The sequence below is a fragment of the Somniosus microcephalus genome, chromosome 16 (assembly GCF_052327205.1).
Source record: "Somniosus microcephalus isolate GS21.2 chromosome 16, FLI_Smic_1.0, whole genome shotgun sequence".
Classification (NCBI taxonomy): domain Eukaryota; kingdom Metazoa; phylum Chordata; class Chondrichthyes; order Squaliformes; family Somniosidae; genus Somniosus; species Somniosus microcephalus.
The window spans coordinates 107,711,541-107,730,163 of NC_141002.1; the positions used below are offsets into that span (position 1 = coordinate 107,711,541).

The window sequence follows — 18,623 nt, forward strand, 5'->3', positions numbered from 1 at the left end:
CCATCCCAGGTATCAGTCTGGTGAATCTTTGCTGCACTCCCTCCATGGCAAGGACATCCTTCCTCAGGTAAGGTGACCAAAACTGCACACAATACTCAAGGTGTGGTCTCACCAAGGCCTTGTACAACTGCAGCAAGTCATCCTTGTTCCTGTACTCGAGCCCTCTCGCTACGAAGGCCAACATACCATTTGCCTTTTTAACCGCATGCTGCACCTGCATGCTTACCTTCAGCGACTGGTGCACAAGGACACCCAGGTCTCGTTGCACTTCCCCTTCTCCCAATCTATTGCCGTTCAGATAAAAGCTGCCTTCCTGTTTTTGCCACCAAAGTGGATAACCTCACATTTATCCACATTATACAGCATCTGCCATGCTTCTGCCCAATCACCCAACCTGTCCAAATCATACTGGAGTTTCTCGGCATCCTCCTCACAGCACACACGCCTACCCAGCTTTGTGTCATCAGCAAACTTGGAGATATTACATCTAGTTCCCTCGTCTAGATCATTAATATATATTGTGAATAGCTGGGGTCCCAGGACCGATCCCTGTGGTACCCCACAAGTCACTGCCTACCACTCAGAAAAAGAGCTGTTTATTCCAACTCTTTGCTTCCTGTCTGCCAACCAGTTCTTTATCCAAGTCAGTACCTTGCCCCCAATCCCATGTGCCTTAACTTTACACGCTAATCTCTTATGCGGGACCTTATCGAAAGCCTTCTGAAAGTCCAAATACATCACATCCACTGGTTCTCCCTTATCAATTCTACCAGTTACATCTTCAAAAAATTCCAGTAGATTAGTCAAGCACGATTTACCTTTTGTAAATCCATGTTGACTTTGTCCGATACTGTCACTGTTTTCCAAGTGCTCTGCTATTACATCTTTTATAATGAACTCTAGCATTTTCCCCACTACCGATGTCAGGCTTACCGGTCTATAATTCCCCGTTTTCTCTCTACCACCGTTTTTGTATAGTGGGGTAACATTAGCTACCCTCCAATCCATGGGAACTGTTCCAGAGTTTAATCGAATTTCGGAAGATGACCAGCAATGCATCTACTATTTCTAGGGCCACTTCCTTAAGTACCCTAGGATGTAGAATATCAGGACCTCGGGACTTATCGGCCTTCAATCCCATCAATTTCCCTAACACCATTTCCCTACAAATACTGATTTCTTTCAGTTCCTCCCTCTCATTAGACCCTATGTTCCCCGACATCTCTGGGAGGTTATTTGTGTCCTCCTTTGTGAAGACAGAACCAAAGTATTTATTTAATTGGTCAGCCATTTCTTTGTTCCCCATTATAAATTCCCCTGATTCTGACTGCAAGGGACTTATGCTTGACTTCACCAATCTTTTCCTCTTCACATATCTATAAAAGCTTTTACAGTCAGTTTTTATGTTCCCTGAAAGCTTACTCTCATATTCTATTTTCCCCCTCTTAATTAATCCCTTTGTCCTCCTTTGTTGAATCCTAAACTGCTCCCATTCCTCAGGTTTACTGCTTTTTCTGGCCAATTTATATGTCCTCTCCTTGGATCTTATGCTGTCCCTAATTTCCCTTGTTAGCCACGGTTGAGTCACCTTTGTTGTTTTATTTTTATGCCAAACTGGGATGAACAAATTCTGTAGTTTATCCATGCAATCTTTGAATGTTTGCCATTGCCTATCCACCGTCAACCCTTTGCGTAACATTCCCCAATCAATCCTACCCAACTTGCACCTCATACCATCGTAGTTTCCTTTATTTAAATTGAGGACCATAGTCTCTGAGTCAACTACTTCACTCTCCATCTTAATGAAGAATTCTATCATATTATGATCGCTCCGACCCAAGGGGCCTCGCACAACAAGATTGCCAATTAATCCTTTCTCATTACATAATACCCAGTCTAAGATGGCCTGATCTCTAGTTGGTTTCTTGACATATTGGTCCAGGAAACCATCCCATATACACTCCAGGAATTCCTCCTCCACATTATTGTGACTAATTTGGTTAGCCCAATCTATATGTAGATTAAAGTCACCCATGATAACTGCTGTTCCCTTATCGCATACATCTCTAATTTCCCATTTAATGCCATCCCCAACCTCCACATTACTGTATACCACTCCCACTAATGTTTTCTGCCCCTTGGTATTTCTCAGGTCTACCCATACAGATTCCACATCAGAGCTAATATCCTTCCTTTCAATTGTGTTAATCCCCTCTTTAGCCAGCAATGCTACCCCACCTCCTTTTCCTTTTTGCCTATCTTTCCTGAATATTGAATACCCCTGGATGTTGAGTTCCCAGCCTTGCTCACCCTGAAGCCATGTTTCCGTAATCCCAATCATATCATATCCTTTTACCTCGATTTGCGCAGCTAATTCATCCACCTTATTACGAATGCTCCTCGCATTAAGACACAAAGCCTTCAGGCTTGTTTTTTTAACACTCTTACAGCTTTTAGAATTATTATTTACTGTGGCCATGTTTGATTTAAACCATTGATTTCTCTGACTGCCACCTTTGTTTTTCTCCTTCCTGTCTTTTGCTTCTATCCTTGTTTCCCTTTCCTCTGTCTCGCTGCTCAGGTTCCCAAACCCCTGCCATTTTAGTTTAAACCCTCCCCCAGAGCACTAGCAAACACTCCCCCAAGGACATTGGTCCTGGCCCTGCCCAGGTGCAAACCGTCCGGTTTGTTCTGGTCCCACCTCCCCCAGAACCGGTTCCAATGTCCCAGGAATTTGAATCCCTACCCCTTGCACCATTCCTCTAGCCACATATTCATCTGAAATATCCTTCTATTTCTACTCTGACTAGCACGTGGCACTGGTAGCAATCCTGAGATTACTACCTTTGAGGTCCTATTTTTTTTAAATTCAGGACACGAGTTTGAGACCCAAGTTTCTCACCCTCAAACTGAATTTTAAATTCTTACATGCTATGGTCACTCTTCCCTAAAGGATCCTTTACTATGAGATTATTAATTAATCCTATCTCATTACACATTACCAGATCTAAAATAGCCTGCTCCCTGGTCGGTTCCACAATGTATTGTTCTAAGAAACCATCCTGAATATAATCTATGAACTCTTCCTCAAGGCTACCTTTGCTAATTTGATTTTTCCAATCTATATGAAGATTAAAATCGCCCATGATTATTACAGTACCTTTCTTACAAGCCTCCATTATTTCTTGATTTATACTCTGTCCTACAGTGTAGCTACTGTTAGGGGGCCTATTGACCACTCCCACCAGTGACTTATTACCCTTATTATTTCTTATCTCCACCCAAACTGATTCTAAATCTTGATGTTCTGAGTCAATATCATTTCTCATTACTGCACCGATCTCATCCTTTTCCTTTCTGCCTATCCTTCCGAAATGTCAAATACCCCTGAATATTCAGTTCCCAGCCTTGGTCACCTTGCAACCACGTCTCTGTAATGACTATCAGATCATACCCATTTATTTCTATTTGTGCTGTCTGACATAAGAAAACTACTAGGCACTTGGTCTAAGCATTAAACAAAGCTTTAATCAACTGTTTTACAACATGGAGGTCTAGTTGTGTCCTTCACTAGTTCCTGTTCAGAATGCCCTGTGCAAGCTGGGCCAGTGCCCGAGTATTTATACGCTCCCTGGACAGCGCCACCAGCAGGCCGCTCAGTATTATTTCATAAGTCTTTCTTTCATGAATGACTGATTCATGTCACCGTCTATCTTGTTACGAATGCTGCGTGCATTCAGATAAAGAGCTTTTAATTTTGTCTTTTTACCATTTTTCCCTACTCTGACTCTACTTTCTGATGCACTCTTATGTTTATACACTCTGTCCCTCCCTGTCACACTCTGGTTATCATTACCCCTATCGTTACCCTGCACTATTGCCTTCTCCTTTCTCTCTAACTTTTTAAATTTCCCCTCACCTGAACCCTTCCCCCCCCGCCACTATTTCGTTTAAAGACCTATCTACAGCCCTATTTATTCAATTTGCCAGGACACTGGTCCCAGCCTGGTTCAAGTGAAGCCCGTCCCAACGGAACAACTCCCTCTTTCCCCAGTACTGGTGCCAGTGCCAGTGCCCCATGAATCGAAACCCATTTCTCCTACGCCAATCTTTGAGCCACACATTCATCTCTCTGACCTGACTTACCCTATGCCAATTTGCTCGTGGCTCAGGTAGGAATCCAAAGATTATTACCTTTGAAGTTCTGCTTTTAAATTCAGCCCCTAGCTGCTCATACTCCCTCAGCAGAACCTCTGTCTTTGTCCTACCGATGTCGTTGGTGCCTACGTAGACCACGGCAACTGGATCCTCCCCCTCCCCCTCCAAGTTTCTCTCCAGCCCAAAGGAGATGTCCTTAGGCACTGGGCAGGCAACACACCTTCGGGACTCACGCTCTCGGCTGCAGAGAACAGTATCTATCCTCCTCACTATACTGTCCCCTATCACTACAACATTTCTTTTTACTCCCCCCACTTGGTGCTGTGGTCAGTTTGCTCAACTTCCCAAATAACTTCAACCCGATAAATAAAGTCAAGCACGGGGTCACTTAAAAGTTGTGAATCCTGATCGATTTTGAGAAGAAGCAGATTACTTTCCAGATTTCTTGAGATAACAGCAGAGAGCTTAAAATCTTCAAACGTGCTTTGAGATTGGGATTTCCATGTAATCTTCACTCTCACATCTGCTTTCTATAATCCTTCCCCTGGTTCAAGCCCTTATTTAAGTCCTGAATCAATCACTCTGCAGACGGCTGTGTTATTGTGAACTTCATGGTTTTATTTTAAATAATGCAGCCTCCTGTCTGTGTGCCATTGAGTCATAGTCATAGAGTTATACAGCACAGAAAGAGGTCCTTTGGCCCATCATGTCCGTGCCGGCCATCAAGCCCTGCCTATTCTAATCAGGTCCCCCCTCAGCCTTCTCTGCTCTAAGGAAAACAACCCCAGCCTGTCCAGTCTCTCTTCATAGCTGAAGCGCTCCAGCCCAGGTAACATCCTGGTGAATCTCCTCTGCACCCTCTCCAATGCAATCACATCCTTCCTATAGTGTGGCGACCAGAACTGCACACAGTATTCCAGCTGTGGCCTAACTAGCGTTTTGTACAGCTCCATCATAACCTCCCTGCTCTTATATTCTATGCCTCAGCTAATGAAGGCAAGTATCCCATATGCCTTTTTAACCACCTTATCTACCTGTCCTGCTGCCTTTAGGAATCTATGTACATGCACACCAAGGTCCCTCTGATCCTCTGTCCTTCCTAGGGTCCTACCATTCATTGTGTACTCCCTTGCCTTGTTAGTCCTCCCAAAATGCATCACCTCACACTTTTCAGGGTTAAATTCCATTTGCCACTGTTCTGCCCATCTGACCAACTCGTCTATATCGTCCTGTAGCCTGAGGCTTCCCTCCTCGCTATTTACCACTCCACCAATTTTCGTGTCATCTGCGAACTTACTGATCATACCTCCTACATTCATATCTAAATCATTAATGTACAATACAAACAGCAAAGAACCCAGCACCAATCCCTGCGGTACACCACTGGACACAGGCTTCCAATCACAAAAACAACCTTCGACCATCACCCTCTGCCTCCTGCCACTAAGCCAAGTGTGATGTCTGGTCAACGCATTTAGACATTATTGGGAGGCAGAATTCCGCATAACTGGAACTAACAAAATTATAAAATAATTACCAGTAATTACTTGGAAAAACATGAATCATTCTGCTGTAATGGAAGCGGAGAAAGGGTTAATAAAATAGTTACATTATTTTGTCAATCGCCGTTCATTGAAAGCTCAAATATAAAATTGGAATCAGGAAGTTGAAATATTTTCTCTGGTCCCTCTCTGGGTGTGAAGATAATTCAAAAACAACATAGGATGAAAACTAAAACCATAATAAAATATAATTATACCACAGATGTAAATAAATGTCACTGTACTAGGAGTAAGGCAATAGCGCTACATCAAAAGTAAAACAAACCGTTACACTGGATTAGAACACACCGGTTTACAGCATAGAAGGGATCATTCAGCCCATTGCGCCTATCCTGGCTCTTTGCTAGAGCAATCCCAAACTAAACCCACTGCCCGCTCTCTTCCCATAGCCCTGTATCAATCCCAAACTAATCCCACTGCCCCGCTCTCTCCCCATAGCCCTGTATCAATCCCAAACTAATCCCCCTGCCCCGCTTTCTCCCCATAGCCCTGTATCAATCCCAAACTAATCCCACTGCCCCGCTCTCTCCCCATAGCTCTGTATCAATCCCAAACTAATCCCACTGCCCCGCTCTCTCCCCATAGCCCTGTATCAATCCCAAACTAATCCCACTGCCCCGCTCTCGCCCCATAGCCCCGTATCTTCCTCTGTTTCAAATATTTATCCAATTTTCCCTTCAATGATGCGACGGTCTCAGCCTCAACCCCTCCCTGTGGTAAAGTATTCCAGACTCCAACAAACCTGAGTAAAGAACTTTCTCCGAACCTCTCTCCTCGCTCACTTAGTGATTAGATGGCCCCGCGTCACTGAATCCTCAACCAGAGGAAATAGGCCCCCTATTACCCAATCAAAACAGTTCATAATTTTACAAACCTTTATTAAATCTCCCCTTAGCCTTTCAGCTTCAATGGAAACAGTCCCAGGGTCTGAAGTCTCTCCTCATAGACAAACATTAAAAGCATCCAAAGAAACTGCACTTTTGCCTCACTTCATCCTCCTCCTCAACATCTCCTTCAGGTTGCAGAGATGGTGCACAACCTTAGTGTCCTGTCCAACCCTGAACTCAGCTTCACTTCTCAAGACTCTTTACCTCCACCACCACCACAACATCACCTGTCTCTGCCTTTATCTCACTCTCACTGTTGCTGAACTCCCTGGCTGGCATCTGTTCCCCTCACACTCGAGTTCTCTAAAACCCCTGGATTTTACACTAGATATTCTGTTGGATTCAGTAACACTGATCACTCCGATCAGTGGACCTCATGTCTCCTATGATCCGGAGTGCACCTTTTCTGTCCAATAGCCAGTTGATGATAGTATGACCCAGGGATTATAAAAGAACTCTTGTTGCATGTATTGGCTACTGTAACCTTGCATATTCCACATTGCTAGATGGAGAAATACCAAGGTCTAACTCGTTGCCTTCTACTATCATGGTTGTCACATGATACAGAGTTATTGGCTAATCATGGCAATCAATCTCAATCAATTAGTCTAAATAGACCCAGACATGAGCGAGGAAAACCCCAGTGGTGGAGAGCTTTGGGAACCAGAGGTTCAAAGTCACCTGTTCTTCCCGAGCACGCTGCACTCCCCACACGTCATGTCTCACATTACTCCTGTACTACCTTCTCCTGTTTTTATGGATGTTGGACTAAAAATCAGTCTAGTGAGAAAATGATTCCAAACCAATTAAACAGAAAGGTTCTGACAGTGAAATCCATCCATTTCCAACTGCTCCTCATTTAGTAGCTAGGCTGTAAGCTTTTACCTAAAGTTTTAAAATAATTGAGTTGAAGTTTCAAAATAATAAAACTGTAACTCCACTGCCGCTGATGGTCAAGCTTCTAAAGCCAAGCCATATCATGGAATCACAGAATGTCTTTCCATGTGACCCACAATGGGTATTCCACTCCAGTCAATTGCTGGAAAACAAAGTAGACCAAGGCTATTGGTGACCCGAGATGTCTCTCAGTAATATGACCGTTTTAGAGAACTGAGCCCTGGGATTGACCTGTTATTTAAAAGTGACTGAAATTTGCATAAATAAAGAGTGCCTTGGACAATCTGCCCAGTGACCCAGAAACAATTCTATCACTATGGTGTGGAATGCTAGAGATAACGTTCAACCACTCCCATTGTTCCCTAATTAGCATTACAATTACTATAGCAACAGTCTGGATTACATTTCTGATGGTTTTGGGAGTTAACCCCTTCTAATCCAAAATTGATGTTACAGCAATATCTTTCCATAGATTAGAACAAAATCCTGTACAGGCCATGCAGATAATATCCGAAATGATACAGCCTCCCGAGCTCCTCGGTACACAAACTCCACCTCAACAACAACAACTTGCATTTATATAGCACCTTTAACATAGTAAAATGTCCCAAGGCGCTTCACAGGAGTGTTATCAGACAAAATTTGACACCGAGCCACGTAAAGAGATATTGGGAAATGTGTCCAAAAACTTGGTCAAAGAGTTAGGTTTAAGGTGCACCTTAAAGGAGGAGCGACTCTTGTTCCCTCTAATCTTTTTTCGGGTGAGTGGCCCCTTTAAGTAGTTGTGCGTCCCATTCATATTTCCGCGCATGTGCGTTTTTTTCCATTTAAAAGCCGGTGAGTGGCCTGCGCGGGACCTCCAGACCGCTGCGCTGCATGTGGCACGCAACCTAACGGGAACATTAAGAGAGAAGTGGAGAGGTTTAGGGAGGGAATTCCAGAGCTTCGGGCCCAGGCAGCTGAAGACACGGCCACCAATGGTGGGGCGATGAAAATCGGGGATGTTCAAGAGGCCAGAATTAGAGAGATGCAGAGTTCTTGGAGGGCTGGAGGAGGTTACAGAGATAGGGAGGGGCAAGGCCATGGAGGGAATTAAACATGATGAGAATTTTAAATTTGAGGCGTTAGTGGACCAGGAGCTAGTGGATGTGGCAGCAGGCAGCCTTTGTGACAGAGAGGATATGGGATCAGAAACTCAGCTCAGGGTCAAATGGGACGGTAAGTTTGCAAACAGTCTGATTCAGTCTCAGACAGCGGCCAGAGAGAGGGTTGGAGTCGGTGGCTAGGGAACGGAATTTGTGGTGGGGACCGAAGACAATGGATATCATCTTCCCAATGTTTAATTGGAGGAAACCTCTGCTCATCCAGGACCGGATCTCGGATAACAGCGTGACATAGAAACATAGAAGATAGGAGCAGGAGTAGGCCATTCAGCCCCTCGAGCCTGCTCCGCCATTCAATGAGATCATGGCTGAGCATCCAAATTCAGTACCCGGTCCCTGCTTTCTCCCCATGTCCCTTGATCCCTTTAGCCTTAAGAAATATATCTAACTCCTTCTTGAATATATTTAATAAATTGGCCTCTACTGCCTTCTGCGGTAGAGAAGTCCACAGGTTCACCACTCTCTGGGTGAAGAAATTCCTCCTCGTCTCTGTCCTAAATGGCTTACCCCTTATCCTTAGACTGTGCCCCTTGGTTCTGGACTCCCCGACCATCGGGAACATCCTTCCCGCATCTAGTCTGTCCAGTCCTGTCAGAATTTTATAAGTTTCCGAGATCCCCTCTCATTCTTCTAAACTCCAGCGAGTATAAGCCCAATCGACCCAATGTCTCCTCATACATCATTCCTGCCATCCCAGGTATCAGTCTGGTGAATCTTCGCTGCACTCCCTCCATGGCAAGAACATCCTTCCTCAGATAAGGCGACCAAAACTGCACACAATACTCAAGATGTGGTCTCACCAAGGCCTTGTACAACTGCAGCAAGATATCCTTGTTCCTGTACTCAGACCCTCTCGCTACGAAGGCCAACATACCATTTGCCTTCTTAACTGCCTGCTGCACCTGCATGCTTACCTTCAGCGACTGGTGCACAAGGACACCCAGGTCTCGTTGCACTTCCCCTTCTCCCAATCTATTGCCATTCAGATAATAATCTGCCTTCCTGTTTTTGCCACCAAAGTGGATAACCTCGCATTTATCCACGTTATATTGCATCTGCCATGCTTCTGCCCAATCACCCAACCTGTCCAAATCATCCTGCAGTTTCTTGGCATCCTCCTCACAGCACACACGCCCACCCAGCTTTGTGTCGTCTGCAAACCTGGAGATATTACATCTAGTTCCCTCGTCTAGATCATTAATATATATTGTGAATAGCTGGGGTCCAAGGACCGATCCCTGCGGTACCCCACTAGTCACTGCCTGCCACTCAGAAAACGTCCCGTTTATTCCAACTCTTTGCTTTCTGTCTGCCAACCAGTTCTCTATCCAAGTCAATACCTTGCCCCCAATCCCATGTGCCATAACTTTATGCGCTAATCTCTTATGCGGGACCTTATCGAAAGTCTTTTGAAAGTCCAAATACACCACATCCACTGGTTCTCCCATATCTATTTTACCAGTTACATCCTCAAAAAATTTCAGTAGATTAGTCAAGCACGATTTACCTTTTGTAAATCCATGTTGACTTTGTCCGATCCTGTCACTGTTTTCCAAGTGCTCTGCTATTACATCTTTTATAATGGACTCTAGCATTTTCCCCACTACCGATGTCAGGCTTACCGGTCTGTAATTCCCCATTTTCTCTCTACCACCTTTTTTGAATAGTGGGATAACATTAGCTACCCTCCAATCCATGGGTACTGTTCCAGATTCTATCGAATGTTGGAAGATGATCAGCAATGCAGCTACTATTTCTAGGGCCACTTCCTTAAGTACCCTAGGATGTAGATTATCAGGCCCTGGGGATTTATTGGCCTTCAATCCCGTCAATTTCCCTAACACCATTTCCCTACAAATACTGATTTCATTCAATTCCTCCCTCTCATTAGACTCTATGTTCCCCGACATCTCTGGGAGGTTATTTGTGTCCTCCTTTGTGAAGACAGAACCAAAATATGTATTTAATTGGTCTGCCATTTCTTTGTTCCCCATTATAAATTCCCCTGATTCTGACTGCAAGGGACCTACGCTTGACTTCACCAATCTTTTTCTCTTCACATATCTATAAAAGCTTTTACAGTCAGTCTTTATGTTCCCTGCAAGCTTACGCTCATACTCTATTTTCCCCTTCTTAATTAATCCCTTTGTCCTCCTTTGTTGAATCCTAAACTGCTCCCAATCCTCAGGTTTCCTGCTTTTTCTGCCCAATTTTTATGTCCTCTCATCAGAATCAGAAAGAGTGGAGCAGTCAAGAGAAGTGATGGTGAGGTCGAGCTGGGTGTCGTCAGCGGACATGTTGAAACCGACGCTGTGTTTTCGGATGATGTCACTGAGGGGCAGCAAGTAGATGAGAAATAGGAGGAGGCCAAGGATAGATCCTTGGGGGACACCAGAGGTAACGATGCAGGAGCGGGAAGAGAAGCCATTACAGGTGATTCTCTGGCTACGATTAGATAGATAAGGTGAGGTTAATGCTAATTGATCCACTAATAATCCTGTGCAAACTGGACTGAAGCTGAACTCACATCAACATAAACCTCTTACAGCTGGGAGTGAGAAACAATTCTCAATCCCTTGTCCCGGCTGGGTTCAAAGCCAGATATGAAACAATGGTCGGTTAAATTCAGTGATCCCAAGGGAATCCAAATTCCCAGAGTGTGAATCAGAGACAGGACGACAACAATGAGAGTTGATCCCCTGTCCATGGTTCCTCAGGAGTGTGGAATCAGTGAATCCATTCTTGGTAATCTGTGCCAATCCACTGGCTCAGTGATAGAACTGTGTGCACAACCTCGACACAATGAGACTAGCCTAATATATGTGACGGTAACACGTGGGCGTGCTGACTACAATCAGAACGCTGCTCCTGGCTTTCAAAGAGACGCTCACTTGGGTAGCAAACAAAAGTCTCAAAATATAGGCATGCTTTGTTCATTTGCCGGTTTCTTGCTAAAACGTTGTAATTAAGTAAATTTCCTATAGAGTTGGAATTTTTGTTAATTATTTAGTCAGCCTTGCTGACGTTTCACTGAAATCTGTTTGTTTAGAAGTTTTTAAAAAAATACTACAAGCTGTTCACTTGTCTCCAATCAGGTGAGAGTGACTGCCCTTGACATCAAGGCAGCATTTGACCGAGTGTGGCATCAAGGAGCCCGAGTAAAACTGAAGTCTATGGGAATCGGGTGGTTGGGGGGGGGGGGGGAACTCTCCACTGGCTGGAGTCAAACCTAGCAACAACTCACTGTGTAAAAATTTATAGTTGGTGTTACGTCCGTGTAATAATCAGACACAGACTGCGGAGAGCAGTACAACGGTGTTTACTCAACGTGGCTCAGACTGCAACTGAAACAACAGATTACTACTCAACGTTATATACAGGTGTGGTCACTGCCGGTACTACAGTATACGAGTTGTAGAAAGTAGTTCCCCCCCTTAAAGGTACATACATTACAATTCCTCCCCTTTTAAATTAACAGTACCATAACACTCATTTAACAATTAAATATCAAACTAATTACAATTAACACTTTTAACATGCAACATTAGCTGAAAATAGTCTATTTATAAATTCAATCTTTGGGGAGGCTTCCTGATCCTTTCTGGATAGCGCCTTTCCCGAGTGTCTTGCTCTTGGTGCGGAGGCGATTCTGGCCCCCTGTCGTCGGTTGGTTCATCAGCTTCCGATGCTACTGTTTCTGGGGTAGATGCTACCTGTACGTTGGGTTCATCACCAGGTACGTATGGGCGAGGCATGGGGTTGACTTGTTCCTGTGACTCTAGGATCTGGTCAGCATGGCATCTCATGATGCTCTCCCCAACGTCCACTGTGTACATTAGTGGGCCCTGCCGTGTGCATATCGTTCCTGGCTGCCATTTTTCTGTTCGGTAGTCGCGGGCCAAGACTGGTTGCCCTACATTGAAGCTCCTTGTTGGCTTCTCATGGATGTGCTGGAATTGCTTACTCTCAACATCTCTTCGTACGTTTGGTCTGAGCAAATCCAGGCGAGGTCTTAACCTTCGGTTAAAGAACATCATGGCTGGGGCTTGGTTGGTGACTGCATGTGTCGCATTCCGGTAGGCGAACAGGAAATTGTCCACCTTGTGCTGCAGCGGAATGTTGTCATTGTACATAGCCTTTATTGCCTTCTTAAAGGTTTGTACGAACCTCTCAGCCAATCCATTTGTGGATGAATGATACGGGGCGGATGTGTAAGGCCTTACCTCATTCTTTTTCAAGAACCTCCGGTACTCTTCGGACACAAACTGTGGTCCGTTGTCAGAGCAAATCTGTTCTGGCAAGCCATTCCTGGCAAAAATGGTCCGTAGGACTGCAATAGTTTTCTCCGTGGTGGTGGAGGACATTTTGATGGCCTCAGGCCATTTCGAGTGCGCATCCACGGCTATTAAAAACATTGAGTCCATGAATGGACCAGCAAAATCAATATGCACCCATTGCCATGGAGATGAGAGCCACTCCCATGGGTGTAGAGGGGCCTGTGGTGGTGCATTTTGGACTTTCTGGCATCCTGAGCAGCCCTTGGTCAGTTCCTCGATTTGTTTATCGATTTCCGGCCACCACACATAAGCCCTGGCTAGGCTTTTCATTTTTACCCCTCCCAGGTGACCCTCATGAAGCTCATTGAGCACTCTATCCCTCAACTTGGGTGGAATTACCACTCAGGATCCACACATCAAGGTCCCCCGGCACACTGACAGCTGTTCTCTCCTTGTCGAGAATGCTGGCAACAATGAGTCGCCATGTGCTGGCCATCCCTTCACCGTCAAGTCATATACCCGAGACAGTGTCGGGTCATTTCGGGTCTCCTTCTCTATATCAGCGTTAGTTACTGGCAAGCGTTCAATTATAGCCGAATAAAATATTTTGACAGGGTCCACTGCTGGTGCTTCCTCCGCAGTAGGCAGTGGCAGGCGTGATAGCCCATCAGCGTTTCCATGCTGTTTTGTGCCCTTATACTCGATTTCATATTGGTTCGCCCCTAGAAAAAGTGACCATCTTTGTAGTCGTTGCGCAGTCATCACCGGAATGCCCTTCTTCGGATTAAAAATGGAGACAAGAGGCTGGTGATCAGTCAGCAAGGTGAATTTCTGCCCGTGCAGATAGTGATTGAACTTTTTCACTCCCCACACTAGGCTGAGGGCCTCCCTGTCAATCTGGGCGTAGTTACGCTCGGCTGAGGTTAGTGATCGTGACGCAAAGGCTATTGGCCTCTCTCAGCCGTCTGAGAATTTGTGCGACAGCACCGCTCCAATGCCGTAGGGTGACGCATCACATGCCAACCGAATTGGCAATGCTGGGTTGTAATGGGCCAATACCTCTTTCAATGTGATTAGTGTTTTGCTCTTCTGGAAAGCTCGTCTACATTCGTCACTCCACTTCCATGACACCCCAGTTTGCAGTAGGGTGTTCAGTGGGTGTAGTATAGTAGACAAATTTGGCAAGAACTTATGGTAGTAGTTTACCAGCCCGAGGAACGACCTCAGTTGTGACACATTTTCCGGTGCTGGAGCCTTGACTACTGCCTCAATCTTCTCTGGTGACTTATGTAACCCCTCTTTATCGATAACGTGGCCACAATACGAGATTTGTTTTCTAAAAAACTCGCATTTGGGGCGGTTAGCTCGGAGCCCATATTCCTGCAATCTAGTGAGCACCTGCTCCAGGTTGGCAAGGTGATCACTGTCATTTTCGCCCATGACCAGGATGTCGTCCAAATAACACTGGGTCCCTGGGATCCCTTGCAGGACTTGTTCCATTGCCCTCTGCCAAATAGCCGGAGCTGATGCTACCCCGAATACCAGCCGGTTGTATTGGTAGAGAACTTTATGGGTGTTGATTGTGAGGTATTTTTTTGATGCTTCTTCTACCTCCATTTGCAGATACGCCTGGGCCAGATCAATCTTAGTGAAGCATTTCCCACCAGATAGCGAGGCAAAAATATCTTCAATCCGCGGAAGTGGATATTGTACGGTGTGAAGGACCGGGTTTACTGTTACCTTAAAGTCCCCGCAGGTGCAAACCTTCTTTGGTTCCCCAGGCGTGCTGCTCAACGACTTTTTCATCACAGGGACGATGGGTGTAGCCCACTCACTCCAGTCTACCTTGGACAGTACACCTGAAAGCTCCAGACTCTCCAGCTCTGCTTCGACAGCTGGGCGGATCGCATAAGGTACCGGTCTGGCCTTAAAAAAATTTGGGCTTGCGTTTTCTTCAATTTTAATCATCGCTGTCATGCCTTTTAGTGTTCCGAGTCCTTGCTGGAACACTTCTTTCGTGTCAGTTAGGATCTTTGACAGTCGCCCAGGTGTGACGTCGTCATCCTTTTTGTCAGCCACAGTCAGTGCCTGTATGGAATGCCAATCCAGTTGTATTTTCCGGATCCATTCATGTCCCAGTAATGGTGGTCCTCCATCTTGCAATACATACAGGTCTAGTTTTGGTGTTTCCTTACCGTTATATATAACGGTCACCCTTATTTTTCCTTTGGGGTAGACTTTTTGCCCCGTGCACGTCTTCAAAATAATTTTTGTGTCGCTCAAGGGTATGTGTGAGAATAGCCGCTCATAGTCCCGTCGGTTTATGACTGTTAGGGCTGATCCTGTGTCCAATTCCATCTTTACCTGGACTCCTGCTATCTTGAAAGTGACCCAAATGGTTCGGTGATCCTCCGTTGTGATCACATTATGTAGTTTCAGACACCTCAGTTCCCTGCTTTCGGAGTTGTTATCACTCTTTTGTTCGTCTGAACTATTCTCCGTCATCTTATGTACCTTCTGGTACTTTCCTTTGGTAGGTTTCTTATTGCTGGTTTTCTTTCCCGACCTGCAGACTCGTGCTATGTGTCCTACTTTTCCACACTGTCTGCACACTTTGTCTTTGAACCAGCAATCATTCTGGTCGTGTGTTGTTCTGCCGCAACGATAGCACTTCTCTGTTCCATATGACATTTCGTTTGTGCCATATTCTTGCGGTCTCTGTTATATCTCTGCAGCGCCCCGTGCTGCTGCTTCATATGATACCGCAATGCTGAAAGCCTTTTCTAGCGTAAGGTCCTTTTCAGATAAAAGTCGTTTCTGGGTTCCTTCACTTTGAAGCCCACACACAAACTTGTCCCTTAAGGCATCTGTCAGTCCTGCTCCAAACTGGCAGTGTTTCGATAGTTTGCGCAGTTCTGTTAAATAATCAGCATTGCTTTCATCCTTATGCTGGTTCCGTTTGTGAAAGTTGAATCTTTCTGCTATCAGCAGCGGTGTGGGGTTTAAATGTTCCTTTAGTATCGTTACTATGTCTTCAAAACTCTTTTCCATTGGCTTTGTTGGGGTTACTAGATTTCGTAATAAACCATACGTCTTTGCACCCATTAAATTTAACAATACCGACGCTTTCTTGTCATCTGACACCCCATTTGCCTTGCAGTGCACCTCTATTCGTTCGACATATGTAGTCCAATCTTCAACTTCATTGTCAAATGCGGTGATACTGCCACTCTTCAGCATTTTGGGTGTGGTTTAAAATGGCGTCTCCCAATGGCTTAAAATGGCATCTCCCGCGCTTTCCTTCCTCCCCCGCTGCTGCTGACGCCGCTCCCGGTGGTTCTCGTGGCAATGGCGGTGCCCTGTAGGTTTCGCGCGCTTCTCTCTCCCTCTCTCCGGCGCTGCTCAGCCCTTGAACACCGGCTGCGCCCTGTGCACTCTGCCCTCTCTCTCTCTCCCCCGTCGACGCTGCTCGGGTCTTTGCTGTGCCACTCGGTCGGGCTCTAGCCCGCCGCTGTCCGGGAAGGGTCTGCGCACTACCTGTTGCCAGCCCGTTTCACTGGACCACCTCAACTGGAAAGCCAAGCCTGGCTCTCGACAGCCTCCCCCGCAATTCTCGAGTCTCTGCTGGATGACTGGGCGGTTGCCCGTGGTCGACGCCCGAGTCTCTGGCCTTGACCTCCAATCCACTGATCTCCAGGAACGAATCCCCGGGAGGTGATGCAGAGTTGCAGGTAGGTTTGAACCCGCCTCGTCGCCAATGTTACGTCCGTGTAATAATCAGACACAGACTGCGGAGAACGGCACAACGGTGTTTACTCAATGTGGCTCACACTGCAACTGAAACAACAGATTACTACTCAGCGTTATAGACAGGTGTGGTCACTGCCGGTACTACAGTATACATGAGCTGTAGAAAGTAGTCCCCCCCTTAAAGGTACATACGTTACAGTTGGAAAGTAGTGTTTCGAGCAAGTGATCACCATAACAGTTAAAGGCAACTTTATGAAGCAGGATTGCACACAGTCAGCAGTTTAATCTGCCTTACATTTGATCAGGGACTAACCCTGCTTAATTCCCTAAGACCACATATTCTGCAAATTTCATCCATGGCCCATATTTGTTTACACTGACCTGTGACTAACCTGAATATTTTGATTAGATATGTGACCTCCCTTAACCTGTAACTCATAGCCTAACCGTCTCAATCAGAAAAAGCTGGGACAAATCAGACAATTGCATTCTCCCCAGTCCAGCTAGGACATTATTGTATCTAACACAGTGTAAAGATTCAGCCCGAGCTGGTTAATGTAGAGAGAACTGTGAGCACCAAGCTCACTCAGTGCCACTCCCACACACTCCCCACACCCCCACTCCCCACAACCCCACACACTCCCACACCCACACTGCCCCACTCCCACTCCCACACACTCACACTCCCCACACCCTCACTGCCCCATTCCCACTCCCACACACTCCCACTCTCCACACCCTCACTGCCCCACTCCCCACAGCCCCATTCCCACATGTTACCTCTCCGCTGTGAGTGACAGTGTTTCCCAGTCTGTGTGCTGGGGCAGTGGGAGGTGATGGTGGCAGTCAGGGATCGGATGGCCGTGTACTCAATCCCTAATGAAGCACAGACCAGGAGAAGGATGGTTTTCCAGGAGCACTCCATGCTTTAAATGTTACATCGCGGCTGCAGTTTCCCCAGCTCCACCTGAAAGAGGATAAGACGTCCAATCAGTGACCATGATAACTTTGGGCTCCCAATCAGAGAGCCAGGAGTATTCACACAATCTCCTTCACAGATTAAATAGAGCAAAATAAATAATTGAGCAATTACACCTGGTGCTAAATAAAGGCAAATGCCAGTCCTTCTCCCGGACCCTCGCCCTCTCCTGGCCCCTCGCCCTCTCCCGGCCCCCTCGCCCTCTCCCGGCCCCCTCTCCCTCTCCCATCCCCCTCTCCCGGCCCCCTCGCCCTCTCCCGGCCCCCTCTCCCTCTCCCATCCCCCTCGCCCTCTCCCGGACCCTCTCCCTCTCCCGGACCCTCGCCCTCTCCCAACTCTGCTAGGTACACACTACGACAGCAGAAGGTGTGTGTGTTCACACTCTGACACGGTGTGTGTTCACACTCTGACACAGTGAATGTGTTCACACTCTGACACGGTGTGTGTTCACACTCTGACACGGTGAGTGTGTTCACACTCTGACACAGTGAATGTGTTCACACTCTGACACGGTGTGTGTTCACACTCTGACACGGTGAATGTGTTCACACTCTGACACAGTGAATGTGTTCACACTCTGACACGGTGTGTGTTCACACTCTGACACGGAGGGTGTTCACTCTCTGACACAGTGAGTGTGTTCACACTCTGTCATGGTTTGTTCTCACTCTGACACGGAGTGTGTTCACTCTCTGACACGGAGTGTGTTCACTCTCTGACACAGTGAGTGTGTTCACACTCTGTCATGGTTTGTTCTCACTCTGACACGGTGTGTGTTCACTCTCTGACACGGTGAGTGTGTTCACACTCTGTCATGGTTTGTTCTCACTCTGACACGGTGTGTGTTCACTCTCTGACACGGTGAGTGTGTTCACACTGTCATGGTTTGTTCTCACTCTGACACGGTGTGTGTTCACTCTCTGACACGGTGAGTGTGTTCACGCTGTCAC

The 18,623-nt window shown here is 46.3% G+C and overlaps 1 protein-coding gene across 2 annotated transcripts in view; it reads right to left on the reverse strand.

Moving 5' to 3' along the window:
* The window catches only part of LOC147106479 (carbohydrate sulfotransferase 1), a 75,221-nt gene extending 57,570 nt beyond the window's left edge, over nucleotides 1–17,651 (reverse strand). Inside the window, exons 1-2 of one of the 2 annotated variants that reach the window (XM_086009702.1) lie at nucleotides 17,475–17,651; nucleotides 2,493–2,524 (exon numbers count right to left, since the gene is read on the reverse strand). In XM_086009702.1, the coding sequence (XP_085865828.1) occupies nucleotides 2,493–2,524; nucleotides 17,475–17,619 (177 nt within the window). In that variant the 5' untranslated portion in view covers nucleotides 17,620–17,651. The remainder of the gene's footprint in view (nucleotides 1–2,492; nucleotides 2,525–17,474) is intronic. The other variant, XM_086009703.1, reaches the window with a different exon arrangement.
* Between the last annotated feature and the right edge of the window lie 972 nt (nucleotides 17,652–18,623).